Source organism: Barbus barbus (genome assembly GCF_936440315.1).
Source record: "Barbus barbus genome assembly, chromosome: 49".
Taxonomy (NCBI): Eukaryota; Metazoa; Chordata; class Actinopteri; order Cypriniformes; family Cyprinidae; genus Barbus; species Barbus barbus.
Window position 1 is genome coordinate 12,672,861 of NC_136727.1, and position 25,097 is coordinate 12,697,957.

The window sequence follows — 25,097 nt, forward strand, 5'->3', positions numbered from 1 at the left end:
AATCAGACTATGGAAGTGTATTTGGAAGTGGTTGCAGTTCACAAGTCTACCACATGGTGTCAGTGTAGGCTTCATTTGAAACTTGTGAAAAGGCTGTTACCGTCAAATTCAGGGAAGTAGTCTACAAGGTGAGAGTACATGATCTTGTCCTCCAGAAGGTCCTTCTTGTTCAGGAACAGAATGACTGAAGAGTTCTGGAACCAGGGGTAGGTGATGATTGTGCGAAACAGCGCTTTGCTTTCCTCCATGCGATTCTGCAGAAATCAGAAACAAAAATACCACAATGAAAGGGGTGGCTCAACTTCGACTGCACTGAAGACTAATGCAGATGACTGTTAAGCATCATTAACTACGGTTAATGCATGGCTAGCTGATGAACCTCAATTAATTATTTATGTATTTCGTATTATATTGCTCAATTATAATACAGAATTTTCAAATAAAATCTAAGTATATACTAATAATTAGAAATTAAATAGACAAAAATCATTACATTAAAAATGTATAATAAATTAATTAAAAATAATTGATAAATGTACATTAATTTGAATATATTTATAATTATAACAACTAAAAATAACATTATTTTAATATAAATGTTTTAATATTAATAATTACAAAATGATATACACAATGAATTCTTATTTTGATACATTATAAAAATATGTGAAATGACTAATACTACTAATATTAACACTAAATAAATACATTACAATGTATAAATATAATTAATCATTAAAACAGTTTGTATTGTACATTGTTACATTTAATGTTTTTACACATTATCAAAATATGGAATAACAAAAACTATAATAATAATATTAATGAAAAATACATTAAAAAGTATAAATGTAAATAAAACTATTTAAAATGTATATTATTAATTTTAATATATTTACACATATAAAAAAAATACATGAAATGACTAATACTGCTATTTTTACTAATAAATAAATCCATTAAAATGTATGCATGCATGCGTATATATATATATATATATATATATATATATATATATATATATATATATATATATATATATATATATATATATATATATAAATAAATAAATACAATTAAACATTAAATAAATAAATACAATTAAACATTAAAATTGTTTGCAAATGTACATTACTTTAATTTGAATTTTTTTTAGACATTATAAAAATGCAATAACTAGAAAAAACAAACTATAATATTAATTATAATAAAAAAATAAATTTAAAATAATGCAAAAAAATTATAATAAATCACCTCATTGTCAGATTCCACAAGGACCTGGTCGTATTCGCTCAAGGCAACCAGGAACATGATGGACGTGACGTTCTCAAAGCAGTGGATCCACTTCCTGCGCTCAGATCTTTGCCCTCCGACATCCACCATCCTGAGACAGAGGTGACAATGTATGAGTAGACATAAAAAGACTGGTTTGATGATTATGACTATGAAAAAGGCTGTGCCAGTGTTGTATATGGTATCCAATTGAGACCCTGAACTGAAATGACTTTAAATTCGTCCTTAAAAAACTAAGCTATGTTAACATTTGGCTTTTGAAAAAAAAACAAAAAAAAAAAACAGGCCAATTCTGAAACAGATTTTCAACATTTTCATTGGAAATGGGCTACTAAATATCTCAAAGTAACAATATTCTCTGTTCATCAAATCAAATTAGATCTAGAGGCCCTGCAATGCCACCAAAAAAGAATGAGCACTTAAGGATGGAAACCACTTGTCACACAAAATTAGATGCATCTAAAAAATCACATGTCTGTTATCATTATATTAACATTTTGGCAGGAAAATCTTGAGGGTAATTGCATTACATCTGGAATTCATTCTCACAAACATGCACAAATCAAGTCGTGACATTGTGTGGTTTCCAGGTATCAACTGTTTGGATAAAACTCGGACTCACGCGTTTCTAACGTGAACTGAACAAGACCAGCTCAAAACATGACAGCAGAGGTTAATTTAATATGGAGATTTAAAGTAGTATTGAAACAGGACAATAAGCACGTAATTATGATTTCATCATGCCGCTGGAGAGTTTGAGGTCAGGAGAACAGATCTACGGTCAAGTATGGAGCCGATCGTCTTCAGTTCTGGTAAAATGGTGACATTGTAAGTGGTGAATTTCACAAAGGAAGCAAAACTAACTAACAAACAAACATTTATAGAGATGCCACAAACAAAAAGAGAACTGTAGAGTTTCAGATGCATGCTGGGGTTAGTAAGATAGGAAACGGACAGGATGGACAGGGTGAATGAGCGATGAAAAAGCGTGTTGGCACTGTATTAGTTAAGCCCTGAGACAGATGGAAAAACAGACAGGTGTGTAATACATGCTTACTCGCAAAGCAAATATTGAATATGAACTAAACAAAATGCATTCCTGGGCCTTGGTATGTCATGAACAAAAATCAATACGATGACAGTTTTCTGGAACAAAAAGTTTCTTCATCTAGGGGCTCTTCTGGCCTTATAGATTTTTAGAAACTTAACTTTAAATACTTTTCATTCTAGTTTGACAAGTCCAGAAACATTATCCCATTAGAAAATATACACAAATCTTTTGTTCTGCAATTCATACTCCTTTCCACCACAATTTTGCATAAAATGGCCGACTCCTTTGTCTCACTAAGTTGAATTTTATAGCATTTTATGTAAGCTAAATACATCCAATTAAATAAGATCCACACTTCTGTATCATTTGACAATCGCCAGTTGATGACACAAAATGACAAAAATATTGTCCGATATTTAATGTGATTTTTAGTTTTTTTGCCATACATTAAGCCTCAAGCATACGTCATCTTTCATCTCAAACAAGTAACACTTGGTAAACGAGTACACTAACTTTTGAAAAAAAAAAAAATTATATTTAAAATTTATATTTTTTTAAATATTTTTAATAGTGCTGTCAAACGATTAATCGCATCCAAAATAAGTTTCTGTTTACATGTGTACGGTGTTTATTATGTATATATAAATACACAAACAGTATATTTTTTGAAAATATTTACACACACACACATACATAATTTTGGATGCAATTAATCGTTTGACAGCACTAATCTTTAAATATTTTGGTTTTATAAACTGATCATTATCACAATAAATATTACAAATATTTTATTATTTTTTGAATTTCTTTGTTGTTTACATTATCGTAGTTTTAAACAAATCAAACTTCTGCGGCTTACTGGTACATTTTAAGACGATGTCTGGGGGTAAAAAACAAATAAAATAAAAACAAGAAATAAAGACATGGTATTAAAAAAAAGAAAAGTTTACAATACTCTTATATAGATTTATATAGCTTTTTATCCTATTATATAATTATATATAAGCTTTTTATATTTATGATATTTTATAAGTAGTCTTATTTTTCTTATTTTCTTTTAATTAGTAAATGTTTTGGAAATTTTATAGCATGTTTGCCTATAGTTTTACATCAAGTTAAAGGGGGTCATATAAAGTTGATTGTATTGAGATGTGTGTTGGCAGTGCCTGTACACAACCATCCTATAATGATAAAAATCCATCCAGTGTTTTTTTTTTAATCTCCTAATATGTTTTCCCGTCTCAAATCGAGCTGTTCGTCTTGTGATGTCACAAGATCGGAGGCCCCTCCCACGATTGTTGATTGACAGGAGTGTTTCAACACGGACTCGCCCTGAGCGAGCGGTCATCACAGTCCGCCATTGTTTATACGCTGGAGCAGAATGGCGTCTAAGCGATTCTTGGGTGTAATAACGAACACAGCAGTCGTTTTGATGATCCTAAATCAGAACCGCTGAAGACGCAGAGGCTGAGTTTTGTTTTCGAAGGGAATAGTTCCCCAGATCAACCTCAATTCTTTCATGTTTGCGCGAATCATTTCTCACCAGACTGCCTTATAAACGAGGGTCAGTTTAAAGCTGGTTTTGCCAAGAAGCTGCTCCTGAAAAAAAGGATCGGTACCAACTATTCGTGTTCCTGCTGCACCTCCAGAAGATATTGAGTGTAACGTTTTATTAACCTTTATATTAATCTTTGCTAATGTTTCACCATGAATGTGGCTAAAGTTTACACTAACTTTCATTACGTGAAATCAAGTGTTCATTACGGCATGTTATGTACGACGTTCTCAATATAATTAATAATTCCCTGTTTGTAATGAACAATGCATTATGGTTATGGTGTAATAAACTGTGTACGCTGTGGTAAAGTTAACGTGGTAACAGTACATTAAGCTTACTTTTGTAGATGGTTTTTAACGGTGTCTGTTAGTGATTAATAAGTAATAAAAAAAGGTGTTGTAACAGTTATAACTGCATGAAGATGAATGGTAACTTTAACACAATACCAGCAAAATACTGTTTGCATCCTGCAAATGCATATGATTCAAGACTATAAACACGCTCATTTATGTTTTACAATATAACAACATGTTATGTTATCTGATCAATTATTTGCTTTTGCATAGGCTAGCACATCAGAAGAATTGGACATGGTCCAACATGTGGCCAGCCATTGTGTGTGTTGTGTCACGCCCCACAGAGCAGAGGGGGCGGGGTGAGCAGAGCTCATTAGCATTTAAAGGCACATGCACTGAAATGGCGTGCTGAACAGAGAGCTGTTTTTGACCAGGTAAAATTAGTGTTTTCTTACAATACTAACGAGAATTTTTAAAGTATATTACAAAATTTTCATTTAGACCCTAAAGAATCATATTAACTTGTACAAAAATGCCATTATATGACCCCTTTAAAGGAAAATGAGAAATGTTAACTTGGCAACTAGCTGAAATCTTTTTTGTTAAGAAACTTTACTTGTTTTACTTTTAGTTTTCCCCTGCCTACAGTTGAAGAATCACCCATATGTAACTGCATTTTACATTAAAGTAAGCCAAATAGTACGGTTTCATGCGTTATATATTACATTAAAGCAGGTGAATGACCAAACAGTTTTTTGTTTCATTTTCTGAAATTGAAAGTGCATTACAAGAATACAGGCCATTCCCAGTTCAACAGTCAGGTAACGCTCATTGCTCCTAAATTAATAGAAAAGTACGGAGACAAACTCACAGGAGATTCCAGCTATTATCCAGGAATAATCAGAGCAATTCTCAACCGTGCTATTTTTTTCACCCCATCACACCTTAACTCGGGCTCGGTGAGGGAAAACATAAGAGAAGGGTTTTATTTTATGTAGGCAACAGTCTCGCTAGCTCAGTCTCTAGCGGCCAGACGTAAAGCTTTGATAAATGGACTCCTTCAGGAGCTACAACCTAAAATAAAGCCTCTTCAGCCAGCCTCCATTCCTGCAGGAGGTACAGCTGACCTACTTACAAGGATAAGCTCTCTTACTCTGGAGGATGAGGAGCCGGAGAGGAAGACAACTCAACCAGAATCTTTAAATGGCTGAGGTTGAGGAGTTTAGCGTGCAACCATGTAGGTTACTTAACAAAAACACTTCACCTGCATTTCGTAACATCATCTACAGGTTTTCTGCATTCAATAGTAGCAGTCACCTGAAACCTCAAGTGGCCTTAAAGGTGACATTCCAGATCTACCATGACATTTACCTGGAATGTGAACCTGCCACCTTCCAGAGCAGTTTAGAAGTGTTTGTTTGTTTGTTTTAAATACCCAATAAACATTCGCAAGAACGTTATTTGTACATGTCAAGCGCGGATCAAGAGGGAACCTTGTTGTAAGCGAAGTTATTTCTGGCGCCAGTGTGCGTAGGAGGGGTTTGACACGCTGGCTTCCAATCGATTTGCGCGCTTTTGTGATACACCTCTCTTCAGAGGCATTCTCTCTCATCTCGGCTCTAAACGGGGGGTTGTGGAGGGCTTCTTGTTGCCGTATCACCTGCCGAGCTGTGGTTCGGAAATGTTCCCCCTTCACGGGCCGGAGCTCAAATTCCTGCCTGTGTGGTAATGTTCTCGCGTGTGCAATGGATTCTACTCTAAGGCCTCGAGTTGCAATGTTTAAAAGGTAAAATTGTGTCTGGTGCTGCTGACTATTGTTAAAAGAACTGGTTTTATACAGTTTCTGTAGTATGGACTTTTTAATGGTATTACAAATCCTACTATGCCCAAAGGTAACATCGCAATTTCTCATTATGAAATTAATAACCATGATCGAAATCTTTATTAAAGTAGGCTTGGTAAATTTGCAGGTACTTTCGCCAAAGAATACATTGCTAGCATTCAAAAAAAGTCAAAGGCAAAAACAAAAATCAAACTAACCGACAAAAACAAAATGCAAAACAAATTGAAATTCATCAAAATTAAAAACAGAATTTAAAAAAAATCCTTCATGTCACCACCTGCTTTTTAAAATTCGATTGCTAAATACTTCTTAATGTATTTAAATTAATTAATTTCATATCCATTCAAAAACAAAATGAAAGGCAAACCAAAACAAAGCAATATTGTTCTAAGGCATAAAAACTAGGGGTGTAATGATTCATCGATATGGATCGATACGATGTATCGATATCTGTAGTATAAATAGGCACCTTTATTTTGGCACTGTCCACATTTTCACATAATGTCCGTCTATGCATTACCACCAACGCATGCAGTCTAGTTCAAACTCACGTGTAAGGACTCGTTATAAGGAATGCCCGAAGGCACAAGGCGAGCATAAAAGACGCTTGGGATTGTTGGCGGATCAGTCGAGCGCTGTGTGAGAAGTTTTCTGCACACACATCTGAAGCGCACGCACACAGACAGCCGCATCTACACCGCGCGGATACTGAATTGAGCTCTCTTCCGCTTTTTTGTGCATGGATGAATAAATACAGACAAAATTACATCAAAATGCGGGTTTTGGCAAATATCCTAGTAAACACAATCGGTTAGGCATATGTCTTAACGTAAACAGTTGAAAAAGAAAATGCATGTGTATCAGTAGGCTATATTAAATCCGTGCTTTCGTTCTTAAAGTGAAAGAAAGCAAGCTAATAATAATTCTAATGTTGTCAAAGAAAAATACAAGTGCTTACTGCTCCTGACTAAACCTTTGTAACATCAAAAATGATTAATCTATATTTAATTTATACAGTGAAGACTATGCAGTTTTTTTTAGATTTGAGTATTACATTTCTGTAGCGTACCTGAAAATTTATTTTAGACTGAGCTGAAAAACCTAAAAAGCACTGTTTATTGAACTTGTGTCTTTGCTCTATTTTATTTATTTTCTGCTATTGCTTGTAATTTGGTTATCTGTAGAGAATATTTTTTGGACTGAGCCCATAGTAGCAGCCAGAATTGTTTATTTTCTGATCTATATAAAAAATAAAAAAAAAGTGTAGGCCTATTTTGTTGTTGTTGGTGTTGTGGTGTATGTCCCAATTGAGGTACAGGATGTAAAAATTTCAGATCAATGTTCATGTTATATATTTTGGTTGCATTTGGGAGTTAAAATAGCATTTAGCCTAAATAGGTATATAATATCATTAAATTACATTTAAATAAGTATATAATTTCATAATATCAATATGTCGATCGATATACTCCTGTATCGAATCGAATCGTAGAATTTTGAGGTATCGGCAAATATCGTATCACTGGGTATGAGAATCGATATCGTATCGTATCGTGACGAACCATCCAATTTACACCCCTAATAAAAACAGTGTTGCTATGAATGAACCCTTATGTCTCCAACCATCCTTCAATCCCCTGAATTTCGTACGCATAAACTACAAAAACAAAAAAAAAGATGAATGTTAATGAAGTTAATGATGCAAAGAGGTTAATGACTAAGAAGGACATTAACAGCCACTAACGTCACAGAAATGTTGATAAATGTATAGAACCTCGTTCGTTCAACTGGCCGAAGTGGACCAGATCAACGCACTGATTCGCAAAATGTTACAAACATGAAGACATTAAAACTGAGGGAGGAATCCTGTCCAACATTATGATCTACCTGAAAATGATGCTTTGCAAGTCGAAGGGATACTCAATAATCCCTGTGGTAGGGATGCGAACCCTAAGCACATCTTGCTGAGTCGGCAGATACGACGGGTCTGCGATACGGTCCAAATCGCTTAGATAGCTAGAGACAAGGAGAGACGAAGAGAGACAAGGAAGAAGAAAGAATCAAGCATGGTAGCAGATCCCTAGAAAAACATTGAGGGAACGCTGCTCGGGATCCTGGGATGCGACCCCACAGCCTTCATCTTACTCTGCTGACGATCACTACCGAGAGTTCCACAAAAACAACACTCTTTAGGAGTTGCAAAGAAACAACAATAGCAAAGGTTGAGCCCCGGGTGGGTGAGAGAATGCGATCAGGAAAGGCAGCAGTGCAGTTGCAGCAGCAGGTTAAAGGTCAGGAGACAGCGGCGGCAGTGTGGGTGTGCCATGGGATTGGCGATACCTGAAGATTATATTTTCCAGGTCAAAGGGATACTCTATGATGCCAGTAGTGGGCACTCGGACCCTCAGCACATCCTGCTGGCTGGGCACATATCCCGGAGACGATATACGCTCTAAATCGCTAAGGTAACTGTGGGATGAACCGGTGAGAAACAAAGGCATGTACTTTTGTATATATACAACTATATAAGTAGTCCCAAACGGAAACTCACAAAAAAACATGAACTTTTCATATTTTCCAGGCAGTTTTGGAAAAACTGTAAAATGGATTTAAATATGGTTAAAAAAAAACATTAAAAGTATAAATCTGTAAATATTCAAACCAAAAAATAAACATTTTAACTCATCCTCATTGTTCCAAACCTGTCTGATTTTCTTTCGTAGAACACAAAAGAAAGTTTAAAGAATTTTTATGCTGCGTTTAAACTGGTCGAGACTTATCTGATTACAGGCCACGGCGTGTCAGTGCCGGGTCTAATGCATTTTGACATGAGTGCGAATGAGATTTAAGGGGATTTTCAGACTTGCATTTTGTTTGCTTCTTCCGAAACAGGGATTAAAATGTTATAATTGACTTCGAATGTAAGCGGCAAACCTCGCATTCGGAGTCAAATCCAGTCGCAGCTGAAGACTTGAAATCAAGTGATGCTTGTGTGGTGTTGGCTTATTTTATTACATTTAGGCCCGGTTTTACAGACAGGGTTTAGGCCAGGAGTGCCCAATCCTGCTCCTGGCGATCGACAAAGTTCAGCTCCAACTCTAATCAAACACACCTGAAGCAACTAATTAAGGTCTTCAGGATCACTTGAAAATTAAAGGCAGGTGTGTTTGATTAGAGTTGGAGCTGAATTTTGCAGGACAGTCGATCGCCAGGAGCAGGATTGGGCACCCCTGGCTTAGGCTAAACCAGGATTAGGCCATAGTTCAATTAGGACATTCAAGTAATTTTTATAAACATGCTTAGAAAATAACATTACCGGGGTGCATCTTGAGACAAAACAAATGCACTGATATTTTATAAAATCAGTCAGTGCAAGTTTATTTCAGTTGAAACAGCTCACTTATATTTTAGTCTAGGACTAGCCTTAAGCCTTGTCTGTGCAACCGGGGGGATAAAGTGTATTAAATGTAATATTTGTCAGATACAATCATTTCAAATGTTATATACACATAGTAAGGACACTGTTAAAAAATTCCACGTGACATACGTGATGTCACGATGTCCTTATTACGTTTCTGGGCCTTTAACGTAGTAGTTGCATTGCTGTCTATGGAGGATCAGAAAGCTCTCAGATTTCATAAAAAATATCTTAATTTGTGTTCAGAAGATGAAAACGATGGTCTTACGGGTTTGGAACGACATGAGGGTGAGTAATGACAGAATATAATTATAATATAATTATAATATAATAATAATATAATGAGCAAAATATAATTAACGTTACGGTTATCTTTATAGATAATTCGTAGTATGAACAGGCCATACATCTATACATCTATGACTTAATACAAATATGCTTCGAACTGACCGCAAGAAAAGATGTAGCTTTCGACAATTCAATTAAAAGCAATACAATTTAAAAGGAGCTAATGGCTAATGACAGCACACACTTACTATTTAGTGGAGTCAGAGAGCTGGTACTCTCGCCTGCGGTCGTAGGCTTCCTGGATGCCTGGATCTGACCAGAGCTTCTTTATTGCACTGACATAAGGCTGGTCAAAGGAGCAAACCTTCTCCACATCGACCTCTCGCACCAGCAGAGCATTGCTCTGTGGATAAAGAGAGACAGTAAAAATCCCATTTTATGACTTAATGGCTGTGTAATACTAATGACTTCCAGCGGGTTTTCGGACCAACTAGAACACAAGTTGTTGAGTTAAACTTTAAGGATCTACTTTAGGAAATATTAACTGATTCTTCAAAACCAAAACATGAGAATAATTAACCGTAATCCTGCACTGAAGAAAGACAGCTGACCGTGGTGTGACAGCAGTAAAATTTACAAGCGAGGCTTGTAGTGCTTTTTATAGCCACGTTTATGGCCTATCTGGGTTTGATTTGCATCTCGACGTGCACTCTGGGCATCAAAGAGATGATTACAGCAGAGCAACGGCGGCGGATTGTTCAGTGTGCAACAGTCACCTTGTTCTCTTCATATTTGAACGGGATCTTGAGGTTCTCCGTGGCACGGATCATGGACTGCATGGAGGTGAAGATGTTCTGGTAGACGAGTTTGGTGAAGCCACGCTTGTCCTCGTCGGTATAGCCCGCCCCGTGAATGATGCGCATCTGTTTGATGAACGTACTCTTGCCGCTCTCGCCCGTGCCTGAGGATGAAGAAACAACAACATTGGAGCAGGGTTAGATCATATTTTGGCTTCAGTTTCATATCAGCCTCTGGACTTTTGAGAGCACCAAGGATATCAAAGCCTATCTGGAGCTTTTTCGCATTTGGCTCCAGTTTGGATCCGGCTTTTTTGAAGGTTTCAGACGAAGGCAACACTTGCGAAGACTCCAGATGATGCCAACTTTATAAGGATAATAGTTTTGTATGTTGATCCATTCACAAGTCGTAACTGCTGCCTAACACGTTTGTTGTTTGCTTAATGGAGTACACTGTTACCTAACCACATAACATGTCCATATGACATTAATATACAGCTATAATAGTTTCTTTGACAAGTAATAAAACAAGTATTTGCTTTGAAAATGTGTTATGAAAAATTCTATATAAACCTGAAAATTAAGAATATCCCAGTTTGAATATTAAATCGAAACCATTTATTCAATCACTAATTAAATTAAAAATCTTTAAGGCAGCACTACAAACTACAATAATGAAATGTTTTAAATTATTATTATACACTGGACTTCAATATGATAAACAGAATTAAGATTACTAAACACTTTTTTGTATTAGAGAGCATTTAATAGGCCAATTATTTAATAAAATAATATACAGGAAATTCAAATTCAGTTGGTTTATTATATATATTAGTCTTCATTAGCCTTGTGTTGACAAACAAACATTTTCTACAAAATAAAAAAACTAAAATATATTACATGTACACACATTTCATATCAATATGAAAAATGGTGAAAATTTTCACTTTGCAATTAACAATCTTTGTATTATTTACAACTTCGACCAATCATTTTTACAGTCTTGTGCGGAAAAGCAGCACGCTGTAATTTGTGACAGGTGCTAAAATGTACCAAAATATATATACACACACAGGTACATCTAAAAAAATTTGAATATCACGAAAAAGGTCAATATTTTTTGTCACTCATTTCAGAAAGTGAAACCCATATATTATACAGAGTCATTACACAGAGTGAAATATTTCAAGCCTTTATTTCTTGAAATTTTGGTGATTATGGCTTACAGAATGAAAATCCAAAATTCAGTGTCTCAGAAAACTAGAAGATTACATAAGATCAATAAAAAAAGAATATTTTAAACACAAATGTCAGGCTTCTGAAAAGTATGTTCATTTCTATGCACTCAATACTTGGTTGGGCCTCCTTTTGCATGAATTACTGCATCAATGCGGCGTGGCATGGAGGCAATCAGCCTGTGGCACTGCTCAGGTGTAACGGAAGCCCAGGTTGCTTTGATAGCGGCCTTCAGGTCATCTGCATTGTTGGGTCTGGTGTCCCTCATCTTCCTCTTGACAATACCCCATAGACATTGAACCAGCTTTTGGTACCTTTGGCAGTGTGGGCAGGTGCCAAGTCCTGCTGGAAAATGAAATCAGCATCTTCATAAAGCTTGTCAGCAGAAGGAAGCATGAAGTGCTCTAAAATTTCCTGGTAGATGGCTGCGTTGACTCTGGACTTCAGAAAACACAGTGGACCAACACCAGCAGATGACATGACGGCCCAAATCATCACTGACTGTGGAAACTTCACACTGGACTTCAAGCAACATGGATTCTGTGCCTCTCCACTCTTCCTCCAGACTCTGGGACCTTGATTTCCAAATGAAATGCAAAATTTACTTTCATCTGAAAAGAGGACTTTGGACCACTGAGCAACAGTCCAGTTCTTTTTCTCCACAGCCCAGGTAAGATGCTTCTGACGTTGTCTCTGGTTCAGAAGTGGCTTGGTAGCCCTTTTCCTGAAGATGTCTGAGCGTGGTGACTCCTGATGCACTGACTCCAGCTTCAGTCCACTCCTTGTGAAGCTCTCACAAGTGTCTGAATCAGCTTTGCTTGACAGTATTCTCAAGCTTGCGGTCATCCCTGTTGCTTGTGCACCTTTTCCTACACAAATTCTTCCTTCCAGTCAACTTTGCATTTAATATGCTTTGATACAGCACTCTGTAAACAGCCACTCCTTTCAGTAATGACCCTCTGTGACTTACCCTCTTTGTGGAGGGTGTCAATGTTCGTCTTCTGGATCATTGCCAAGTCAGCAGTCTTCCCCATTATTGTGGTTTCAAAGAATAAGAGATACCCTGAATTTATACTGTAGGGATGGTCATTAATTGAAACTCAAATGTAAATATTCTAATATTTTGAGATACTGATTTTTGACTTTCATCAGCTGTAAGCTCTAATCATCAAAATTAAAACAAAAAAAACTTTTGAAATGTTTTACTTTACATGTAATGAAAATAAAATATGAAAATTTCACATTTTGAAACAAGTTACATGAAAAAACTTTCACAATATTCAATTTTTTTTAGATGTACCTGTATGTGTTGAACAGTAGTAAATTGGAGTACTTTTTAATTTTGTTTACAACAACCCTATATTGAAATAAATAAAAGTTAAAATAGAAACCTTAAACGGAGAAGTCTTTTGCTTTTCTAAAAGTACGGGATACAAACTTATGCTTTCAAGTTCAGGATCTAATCGTGCCATTAACCATATTAACATTATGTAAACGAATGCAGCAGCACTTAAAGAAATCTTATAAAGCAACATCTCTCTCTGTGCATTTCTTAGGTCCTGACGACTCAAGCCAGTAAAAACGTTTTTTAAAAAACGTTCTCAAGCCATTGCCAAAGTTCAACAATATGACTTCCCTGGAAACTTGGGAGGTCTTGGACCGGCAGGGGGAAAAACAAGTCGAGTAACTGTTCCAGTTTTCAAAATTTATCACGTTCTTGACAATACAGTGTCAACAGTTGGGAAAGTCGTGCTAGGATTGGTATGATAACCAGTCGCACAGGTTTAGTCTTGGCGCAAGTATGATTCCAGTATTGACATCCTTGACAACTGCCATTTATTTAAATAAACAAAAAGAGACTAATTCAAAACCATGAACGCAGGCCTATAAATGGCGAATGGCTACATAAGAACTCACCTTTCAGGTAAGGAACCCGATGTTTTTTTATGAATTTGTAATTGAAAACGCCACAATCGTTTGGGCTTTATCAAATTTCATGAGACACAAAAACAAGTTATTTTAAATTAGTCTCAATTACTAGGCATTAGAAATCTTCTCTGGAAGTCATGGCCAAGTGGTTCATAAGTTGAACTCATACAGGAGATGCAGGTTCGATTTCCCATCGTTTTCCTGTCCCATCTCTCCCTGAGCTGAGTCATGGCTAGTTTTAACTCCAACAGCTGGATTGTCAAGCTCCAGTCTCTCTGCTGACTATCTGCTCGCTGTCTTCCTCTCCGTCTGTCTCTCTCTGTACTGCCGGTGGTTTGCTAACAGGGGAAACCCAATAAACAGCCTGGTTGCATAACCGCTGCTCTACTGGCTCCTTCGGCTTGCCAAATAGCTGCACCTCCCTGCAGCTTTACAACAATTGCGCCACAGAAACCAAACCAAAACTGTTTGAACATTAATGGAGCACCTTGATATCAGGTTTTCCTCCATATTAGGTCATTTTGTGTGAATCAAACACACAAATGTTTGATTGATGACAATATAAAGGCCTTAAGAGGAAACCGGAGACCTGGTAGTGAAACAAATGCATGCGCAAAACAAATAGCCGGACTAATTTAACAGTGTACTGAAATAATAGAAAGGTATTTGTCTTGGTGGCTGCAAATTGCTGTTTGCAACCTGATTTTATTTCCGTAATCGGATGCATATAAGTGAAACGGGACAGGCAATAAGAGGAAACAAAAACAAATTCCTTAATTTTATCAATCAGGAGTTGACAGGATGACAGGCTGTTAAATACCAAAATAGCACCAGACCAAATCAGAATTTGCTGAAAACCATACCTAGAAAACTCTGACTGTTATCTCACATTAGCTTTTAACCAAACCATTAGCCAACTGGCATTAGCTGGGAAAAAATACCTAAATAAATACCAATAACATTTCATAATATTACTGTTTTTACTACATTTTTAATCAAATAGACTCAGTCTTGGTGAGCAAAAGAAACTAGGCCTACTTTACAGGACCCCAAGCTTTTGAACACTAGTGTAGGTGTGCATAATAATAGGCCTACATGATAAACGTTTAGCAATATAAATGGATAAAATTAGTTCCCAAGCAAATATAGGCTCATTTCCAGAGGTAGAAAATTATGAAAAAAAAAACAAACAAAAAAAACCTTTAGAATAGGGTAAACTGATGAATCCCATTGATATGTACTGAAGTAAATGGTGTCCAATTCGATTTCATGAAAGCAAACTAAAACTAGTTTTACGAAACTACACGACAAGTCAAACATCAAGGCCCAACTATACTCTCTTTATTGGGGAAAAACAGCAGTGAGTCTGGATCCATCCTATATTCATGTCTGTGAGCTTACAGTGCAGCAAAGTGGGTTGCCATGGCAACATCTTTACAGCATTTAGCACACAGCAATGATTCAAAGAGGAGCCATACATTAGCGAGCCCTGCTCTTCTTTCACCATCAAATGTGTCAATCCTCCAACGGAAACCAAACAAAATGCCAAGTAGGAAATGGCAAATTTGTAAAAGATCATTTCTGCGTTTCAGTCATGCCATGTTGCTGTGTGCTGCACAATAACACAAGCATGATTTTGTTCATGCATCAAATGAAAACAGGGAAAGAAATAGATGCGTATTGGTGAAGCACTACTAAAAAGTCACTGTTGTGAGTCCTTTAAAACTATTTCGGAAATGTCAGTGCATCGCTACTATATCAAATATACTGCCCTCGTAATCGGCAATCACACTTCTATCTATACATCAGCACCAATCATTTAAAAATAAAAAGAACAGCAGCACATTTGGTTTAAGATTAGACACTTAAAATCTTTTTTTTTTCCATTTTAACCTGTTTTCTAAAACTTGCACAGCCATCTGATTATGCCTCAGAATTTATGTTGGTTCAATCAAAAGTTCCAGCTCTACATAACCGGTTTCCCCTGCTGGTGTAAAATGGCGGATACCCACAGAAAATCAGCTCACATCAGCTAATACACCCATGTCGGGATACAAGTGTGTGTGGGTGCTTGCCAAACACACACACACTGGAGAACTGGAAGCGAGGCTAAGACAAAGCTTCCCTATTAACAGATGTAACATTTGAATCTTGCACTGAAACTACAGTCTGCAACATTTTTACAGCATATTTAGCAGTGAAAGTCACTAAGGTCCAGCAAAAGCATATAAACGTGCACATAGACCTAAACTCCAAATAAATCTATTTAATTAAAAGAGAAAAAAATATAATATAAACAAGACAATAGAAAGTACAAATGTGAAATAAAAAAATAAAAATAAATTTAAATAAAATAACAGTAAAAAAAAAAAACACTATATATATATATATATAAAAATCAATAAAAGGTAAAACTGCAATTATAAAATTACATGAATTAGCAGTAATAAAATAGCAATAAAAAGAAAATAGAATCAAAATAAAATTACAAAAAAGATAAGATAATATAAGATAATTACAAAAATATAATAAACAAAACAAAAAAACTTTAAGGATTGAAATAAAAATCCATAAAACACACAAATAGCACTGTGCTGTTTTTAAAAGAAAGTCAGCTGCTACTACTTTGCCAGTCCCTCCCAATTTCCAAGAAAAAAAATTTAAGTAAAACAAAAACAAAAATAAATAAAAATGATTATACAAGATATTAAATATATAAAAACTCATATAATACAAAAAAATTACTATAATACAATAATATATACAAAAATAACTAAATATAAAAAAAGACTCCTCTTTCACAAAAAAAAAAAAAAAAAAGCGCACACACACAACGGAGGAAGTTTTAAAAGAAAGCCGTCTACTTCTACTTTGCCTGTTCCTCCTTCACAATACTCAACCTGATACTGGAACACTGTTAAACAAACACAAACACTACAGTCTCTGCAACTCCAGCTCACTGGTTTGAACATGGAAATCATGAGGTGTGTATTAATGGGGTATTTGCATGGTTTTAAACTCGCATGTAAATCCTAAAGCCTTATCGTTATGCGGTTGCAAATGCTAACCCAGCGTTTCATAAACACCACCACAGTGGACAGATTGCTTCTCGAGTGAGGAGCAGAGTTTGAAATCGGCTACGGCACTTTGTCCACACTTTCAAGAGCAATTCATCGCGAGTGGGCCGAGTAATACTTCAAATTCAGCTTCCATGCTGTTAGTATAGAGAAACTAAAGGACACAGAGACTTCACTAGTGATAAAATGAAACGAAATCAGGCCATATGTTGGTTGCATGAGAACAGTGTCAGTTTTGTTCTAGGTGTGTCCAAAAAAACAAACATTCTGTACAATCTTTATGAGTCATCGAGCTCCTCTGCAACACTCAGGTGTTATAGACTCTATACTCTGGCGCGCTTTTGACTCGGCTAGGTAAATATTGGCTAGAGCTGACCATGTGGTGTAACAAGAAACCTGGAAGTCCGGGTTGTCATTCAGACGTACCCGCGCCAGAAACGAGTTGCTTAGTAGCACGTTTTTGTGAATAAGGTATTCAAGTGAGTGACGGACAAGATCCTTTTCCTTGCTTTCTTTCTCTCTGGATCTCTGCATCCGGATCATGTGACACAGCAACAGTGTGCATTCATGTGTGCAACAGAAGTGTGGGCTGAAAATGAAGAGTGGTTGCCCTCGGCTCAAGTCCCCCCAGCAGAGAACGCCAACACACACACAAGCTTCTCTCTACCTCAATCGCCCTGTATCTTCAGTTCCTCAACCAGAGAACAAAACGCAGCTTATACACTTGTCAAAATGATGCAAATCAATGAATGAAAATAGCTGATGAGGAATGCAAAATTGGTTCATTGAGTCTGTGCTCACATTTTGCAACGTTTGTAGGGATGCCCGATACATTGGTATTATATCGGTTATCAGTCGATATAAAAAAAATTCTCATTACATATTGGATATTTCATTATACATGCAGATTTCAGCCTTTTTTTTATACCGTACATGATTGTTGCGAGACCAAAATGTACTAATTTTAATATCGATTAAACATAGTAATTATAGGCCAAGATGTCAAAATCTGTTCATCCCAATTCATATTTTATTTTCATTTTATTTTTATTTATCATATTTAATCAAACTATGTAAAATATACATTTACTTTATTAAAAGGTGATATGTTTAAAAATAAAAATTTGTTGGGTATGTGCATGAATGATATATCGGTACCATAACGGTTATCGGGTGGTATTACAGATTTTTTTACAGTACATATTGGATAATTAATTGCACATGCAGATTTCAGCTATTTATTTATTTACATTTTTCACGCCATACATGATTATGTTGCAGCACCAAAATTTACTTTACTTAATTTTAATATTGGTTAAAACATTAATTATTGGCCAAGATGTCAATATCTGTTCATCCTAATTTATATTTATTAAATTTCTACAAACTATGTAAAACGTACTTTTATTTTATTAAAAGGTGATGCGTTAAAAAATACATTTATTGGGTATGTGCATAAATGATATATTGGTACCATATCAGTTATCGACCGATATTACAGATTATGTACATTTCAGTCGACTTAAAGTTGATCTTTAGTAAATCTCAAAGTTTATATCCATTGTTCATACTGAACATTATAATGTTGTAATGGAAAAAGAAAACATTTGGTAACACTTTAGTACAGGGACCAATTCTCAATATTAACTAGTTGCTTATTAACATGCCTATTATTAACATACTGACTGTTTATTAATAGTCATAAAGCACATATTCTCAAGGCTCGCAAAATTTCTAAATCCCTGGTAGCCCTTCGGGCAGGTACTCTTCAGATTTTGGTAGCCCGAAAATTAATTTAACTAGCCCAAATAAATAAAGAACATAAATGTCATAAAAAAGCATTTTCAATACACAAATATCAACGAATATCAAGGAAAGAGTTTTATTTTACTATTTACAAGGTATCTGCAAAATTCTTAAAAATTAAGGCAATTTGAAAAATTGTTTCTTATACCATTTAACGTAAAGGCCTTAAAAACTCTTCAGTTTAGTTGTATCAAATTTAAGGACCCGTGGGAGCAATGTTCCCTCTAATTGTTTTTCTTGTTGAGCAAATCTTTTCTCTTTTGGGCGGACATTTCGGTCACCTGAGCAAAAGCATTCTTTATACCAGACCTACAGCACGCACACAAAAAAGTGTGTAACTTTTAATTTGAATGTGCTATTTATATTTGATTTGACCCTTGATGTAACTAAATGTACATTTTAGGTGACCTGAGAAAACATTTTTACTGAACAATACACTGCAGTTCAAAAGTTTGGATCAATAAAGTTTTTTAAAGAAGTTTCTTTTGCTCATCAAGGCTGTATCTATTTGATCAAAAATACTGAATATTATTTCACAAAATAAAATTGTGAAATATTATTGCAACTTAAAATAAATGTTTTCTATTTTAATATACTTTAAAATGTAATTAATTCCTGTGAAGCAAAGCAGTATTTTCAGAGTCACATGAACCTTTAGAAGTCATTCTAATATGCTGATTTTTAATCAATGTTGGAAACAGTTGTACTGCTTTTTTTTCTTTTTTTATACTGTATTTTTTGGGACCTGTGATATTTTTAAAATGTAAAAAGTTAAAAAGAACAGTGTTTAGTCAAAATAGAGATTTTGTTACAATACAAACTGTTCAAACTTTTGGGGTCAGAATTTTTTTTCTTTCTTTTTTTTAAAGATACTTTAAAAAAGTTTAAAGAAAGTTAAATAAACTTTATTCAGCAAGGATGTGTTAAATGGATAAAATTGATAGTAAAGACTTCTATTGTTAGAAAATATTTCTATTTTGAATAAATGCTGTTCTTTTAAACTTTTTATTAATCAAAGAAAAAAGAAAGAGGTTCCAAATAAATAAGCAGCAGCACAAGTTTCAACACTGATAATAAATCAGAATATTAGAATGATTTCTGAAGGATCACGGGACACTGAAGACTGGAGGAATGATGCTGAAAATTCAGCTTCGATCACAGGAATAAATACTATTTTAAAGTATAGGTATTAAAATAGGAAACCAATATTAGAAATTGCAATAATATTTCACTATATCACTATTTCCAGCACTTAATCAAGCCACTCTTCTTTAATACATGAGGACGTTTTATTTCACATGTCATTGCGTTTGTGTTGTCTCTCTTGTTGAGCGCACCGCAACCATTGAAGTATTCAGTTTCTACAGCGACTCATTTGGTGCATATCGTTCTCTTTCTATGAAACCGTTTCTAACTCTGTCGTGACATCAGCTCTATAGCGGTTTGCCCGAGCATTGCTATTCTTCCCCTTTTACTGCGGCATTCAATCAAATGGCTTCCCAACTCATTTTTGTGTGCGCGAGGCACATTATTTCTTCTGCGCGGCCGGCGCGCACGCTCAGCTTAGAGGGAATATTGCGTGGGAGCCCTGTATTTAAGGTAGCCCGTCAGGCAGGGCAGTGATACATAATTATTATAATTCATTTTTGGAAATGCTACCAGTTGTTGGGAGATTGATGAAATATATTTTTGAAATATATAGAGGTTTTGATAATTTCGAATGGAATATTTTGACAAAAATTACAAAAACAATTTACTGAAAGTATAAATAATTAAATATGGAATAAAAATTCTAGTAAAACAAAGCAATACAATCAGCAAAACGTGTTAAAATAGTTGGAATACAGAAGATAAACACCTTTCTAGAGTTTGAACAAGCATCGAACCTCAAATAAATTTCGAAAATCACATGCAGCAAAGTCTTACAACACATTACTTTGGAAGGAAGCTACATCATGTCAGGAAAGCTAGTCACGCTAACAAGTTAATCAAATATTCAGACCGAGGGCAAAGGCTTCAGATAAGACATACCATGCTTATTTAACCAAGCTTTAAAAATCCGGTTCAACCAGACATCCAAAACAATAGTTTTTCTTGGAATAACCTTAGGCGAGGAAGTCAAAGTGTTTGAGAACACCAAGGGAAAAAAAGGACATTATAAACCTCAAAAAGGACTGGAATTACAAGAATAAACACAGGGTTTCTGCAGGTTTTTACGATGGCAATTTTAAGACTTTAGGACCTTTTTAAGACCAAATAAAGATTTAAAGAATAAACTGAAGGGAACGCAATAAATCAATAATTTTTTTTAAAGGTAAATGTCTAGGGAGCAAAAGTTGTTTTAGAAACACTACAAAGTTTGAAAGCGCAACTTCCAACCGATCTCCATTATTTTTTTATTCATTTCAAAGAATATAGAAATAACTTTTACTGCACCTTCTGATCACCCAGCAAAAAAAGGGATATTCTTCAGCATTTTTGGCTTGCTTTCCAGTACAAATGTCAAAAGATTCTTAAATCAAGATACGGTTATTTGAGAAGCAAAATGAGATGAGACAAGCCAAGTTTCTGTGAAACTGGTCGAAATAAAGTAAGTTTGTCAATGGGCTCAAACGTTTTTAAGCATAAATTCACTTTATTTTGTTAATTTTCTCAGAAAACAAGATTTCCTGTTCACTTTGTATCTTTGCAAGTAAATGTACCTTGATTTAAGGATGCTTCGTAATTGGTATTGGAAAACAGGTCAAAAATATATACATTTTTAGCAAGGAATGCACCGTTTAATGCCGTGACTATGAATTTAAGGCTTTCTTCTCTGATTTAATTTGTGGAAATAAGACTTTCTAAGATCTTCCCAAGACCTGCAGAAGCATATTAACAAAACACAACTCTGTTGCTCTTTGAGAACTTGGCCTCGTAAGCCCTGAGCGGTGACAACTTCCTCTCAGCTTTCAGACGGAGCGGTTGAGAGTTTACCTAGCTAGAAGCAGAAGGTTAACAGCGCTCGTTGGTCATGCAAGGCCCTCTTCCTCCACTGAGGCGTATCTTATTGCTGTCTTTCCTATGCGAGTCTAGGCACAAAGGCTGGTTGTGTTGCACGAGCTTTTTAAGGACATGCGTTCTGTGAAGCACTTTTATGGGTCAGCCCACACTACACAACAAGACCCCGTGACCGTGTTTGTTCATCTACGCAATTTGAGGATCCCTCTCTGTCCAAATCCGTCGTTTTTTAACAGCAACTTGGCGCAGGGCAGCCGGATTAACTGTTTTTGCCATTTTTGGGAACAGGATTGGCTTGTAAAACCACAACCTGGTCAGAACAGGTTTCATTCTCGACGTTGGTGCTTTATGGTTTCGTCGTGCCTGCCAAGGATCAGTAAAAGAGAAGAACTAGAAAAAATTAAATCTTGACTTTCTTTGACTTCCCCAGTCTTAAACTGGGATGCAAACACTGTCCTAAATAGATTTTGCAACCCGAGTTTCAAATTAAGCCTCTGATCTAATTATTTTCATAGCTACTGCATCTCTCCTATCTGAGAACAATGTAAGGACGCGTGTTATGAAACGCTTTACGCTACTGAAATATTCTGATATAATCTCTTAGGCTTAAATTGCTGACAATCTAGCTTTGCTTACAGCCACAAATGAGCTAATGGCTCTGACACCAAAACGAAAAGCAAAGAGCAGCCTAATGGTCAGATCATGAGATGAATGTAAACTGACACTAGTGCAACTCAAAGACTCTTTAAAACACTTACTAATGCTCATTGCTAATAAATTAACATGGAGACTTTCACTAACAGTTTAATGGGTGGAAAAACCCCATTGCATTTGTTTTGTATAGTCTCATACCCTTATCCAAAAGGGCAAGGGTACCAATACCCTTCCCTTACCTATTGACCAATGAATTTCCATGACTTTTCCAGTCATTTGATTATTATATATTATAGTTTTAAAAATTACAGATTATGCTAAATTCAATTTTTTTTTTAATATTTACAATATTTTCAACATTTAACCTAAAAAAAAAAATCAATGAAAAAAAAAAAAAACATTTACTACACATTTGAAATATTTAAAATTTTTTAAACATTTTCCCCACGTAACCAGGCAAAAACAGGAAAAAATAAAATTCCAAAAACGAGATGATTTTTAAGAATATTTTAAAGCATTTCAATTACCCCACATATAACTGAGCGAAATATATATATATATATATAGGAGTTCACATTATTATGCATTGTGTACATGGGATATTTTAAATATATTTTTTACAATATGTAACCAAGAAAAAATTTTGAATATATTTTAAATACTATTTCTTCCCTTATAACAGAGCAAAATCACTCATTATGTAATGTTAAATATATATATATATTTTTTTATATTTACAGAGCAGATTCATTCACTATGTAATATTCCATGAAATTCCCTTGTATTTCCACGACCGTGGGAACGCAGGAGCCCATTAGAACTGGATCTACATTAAGTATGCATATCCCATCAGCATTCTTTTTAGAATTTTTGACATGTGGACATGCTATGGAATATCCAACAATCCTAAAAACACAATGCAGTTTAATACATAAAGTGAAATCATGCACACGAATGACACAAGTAGTGAAAGCAACGCTTCTATTTCGACTTCAACCGCATGTCAGCATCATTATGCATTAGATCCACAAAGCAATATGCGTTTGTCAAACCTCATGCATCTTCTGGCCATAATTGACGGTCACAGCAGCTGTCAGCGATGCACTTACCCAGTAAAAGGAGTTTAAGCTCTCGTCTCGCGTCTCGTTTGTCTCTCCGGAGCTGCTTGTCGATCTCGGCGTTGATTCTTTTGGACTCCTTCGCCTCTTCACTCATGCAACAGGCCATCATGGACTCCAGAGTCATCACCACAGCGTTTGGAGATCCCAACCGTGATCTGACACACTTCTACGGCCCGCTTCCCTTTGCAACCGCGTCGAAAGAGGAACAGGATAGATTTGGGGGAATGTTGTTTAAAAATGCAGGATGCCTTATGGTAGACGTAACGTTAAATCGATGAAGCAAAAGAGACCCCAGCCTGCTTATACAAACGCATTTATCAAGCAAGGCCAAAGACAGGATGAGATTGGAGGCCAGATGTGAATCTAAAGATCTCCCCTGCTATCAGACCCACTCGAGCCCTGTTTTTAGTATCTGTAATGACTACCAACCAGAGTCCCGGGGGGACACACTAGCCTGCCACGACATCCGTGCTGTCCTTTGCTGTCTCGCTAAGCTAACCGCCCCAGTGCCCAGACTCACCGCAACACTGTCCATCAGCTGCCCGGATCTCTAGCTAACACACGGCGACAGGTGGCAGAAGACAGCCATATGCGCTTTTAGAGAAGCTGCGTGTCTATATAACACTGACTACAGTGCAAACATTTGATTTTGAGTATCCAAACGCTGAAAAGTTAATTAGCTAAGCGCACTAACTAGCTTAATTGGGTGGGCTAAGAAGCTAGCTAGCCGGAATCTTTATTTACACTCCACGCGCTGATTTCACCGCGTATTTCTTTGCATCCGATTAGGGTTCAAGCATATTTAAAGTCGAAAAATTGGCGAAGGAAAATGACACAGGTGTGGGCTCCTATTAAAAAAAAAAATCGACGGAGTGAAAAAATTTCCAGATGATCGCACCGTCCCGTCCGGTGTGAGTCTCACACAAACCTGGAGCTGCGACAGCTGGAAAATGGAGCGTGAGTGACAGGGCGCCGACCCAATCGGAGGAAGAAGCGCGTGAGGGGGCGGGGCCGGGAATGAGACAAGGTTGGTGGAGGAGCGACTGTGGAGCTCGCGGGGCGTGTCTCGCCACAAACCCTGCTATTCGACTGAATGGACAACGCCCATTCCCAGTCAAACATATCTGGAGAAGTCCTGTCCTCTCGATATTTTCATAGAACACCTTTAATAGTTTCATATAATATATAAAGTCATATATATTCATATACAAAGGTTTATTACTAAGGTCATTCATAGACAAGTGGCAGGTGATTCCTAGCTATGTATGGACACTGTGTGGGAACTGCTTGGAAGAAGAGAGTCACAAATTATGTTACAGTTGTTAATAATAAAATTAAAATAAAAAAATCTGTGCTAGTAAAACATTCTACTATTCATGAACGTGAACGTGTCAGTTGTGTTGAGGTCTATGGAGAGTCAGAAAGCTCTCATTTCATCAAAAATATCTTAATTTGTGTTCTGGAATTTTCACTTTTGGATGAACTATCTCTTTAAAGTTTTGACCAAAGAAAGAAATTAATAAAGAAAGAAAGAAGATACAGTTTTTGACAATGATGCTTTTCTGCAATAAAACAAAACAAACTAAAATGTAAACATTGTAACCCATTGTTTTGGTCAACAAAAAACATAATTAATGAATTGTGACTAACAAATGAGACAACCAGTCAAAATATATATAAAACATCTTCCATGTGCTTCTCTTAGTTGGGGGGAAAATAACAGCCATTCC

General features: G+C 35.9%; 1 protein-coding gene across 2 annotated transcripts in view; it reads right to left on the reverse strand.

Moving 5' to 3' along the window:
• The window catches only part of LOC306867709 (guanine nucleotide-binding protein subunit alpha-11), a 28,067-nt gene extending 3,759 nt beyond the window's left edge, over positions 1 to 24,308 (reverse strand). The window contains exons 1-6 of one of the 2 annotated variants that reach the window (XM_079413543.1): positions 23,356 to 24,308; positions 10,524 to 10,708; positions 9,996 to 10,150; positions 8,382 to 8,510; positions 1,255 to 1,384; positions 101 to 254 (exon numbers count right to left, since the gene is read on the reverse strand). In XM_079413543.1, the coding sequence (XP_079269669.1) occupies positions 101 to 254; positions 1,255 to 1,384; positions 8,382 to 8,510; positions 9,996 to 10,150; positions 10,524 to 10,708; positions 23,356 to 23,491 (889 nt within the window). In that variant the 5' untranslated portion in view covers positions 23,492 to 24,308. Of the gene's footprint in view, positions 1 to 100; positions 255 to 1,254; positions 1,385 to 7,928; positions 8,058 to 8,381; positions 8,511 to 9,995; positions 10,151 to 10,523; positions 10,709 to 23,355 lie in introns of both variants that reach the window. The other variant, XM_079413542.1, reaches the window with a different exon arrangement.
• Positions 24,309 to 25,097: the final 789 nt, after the last annotated feature.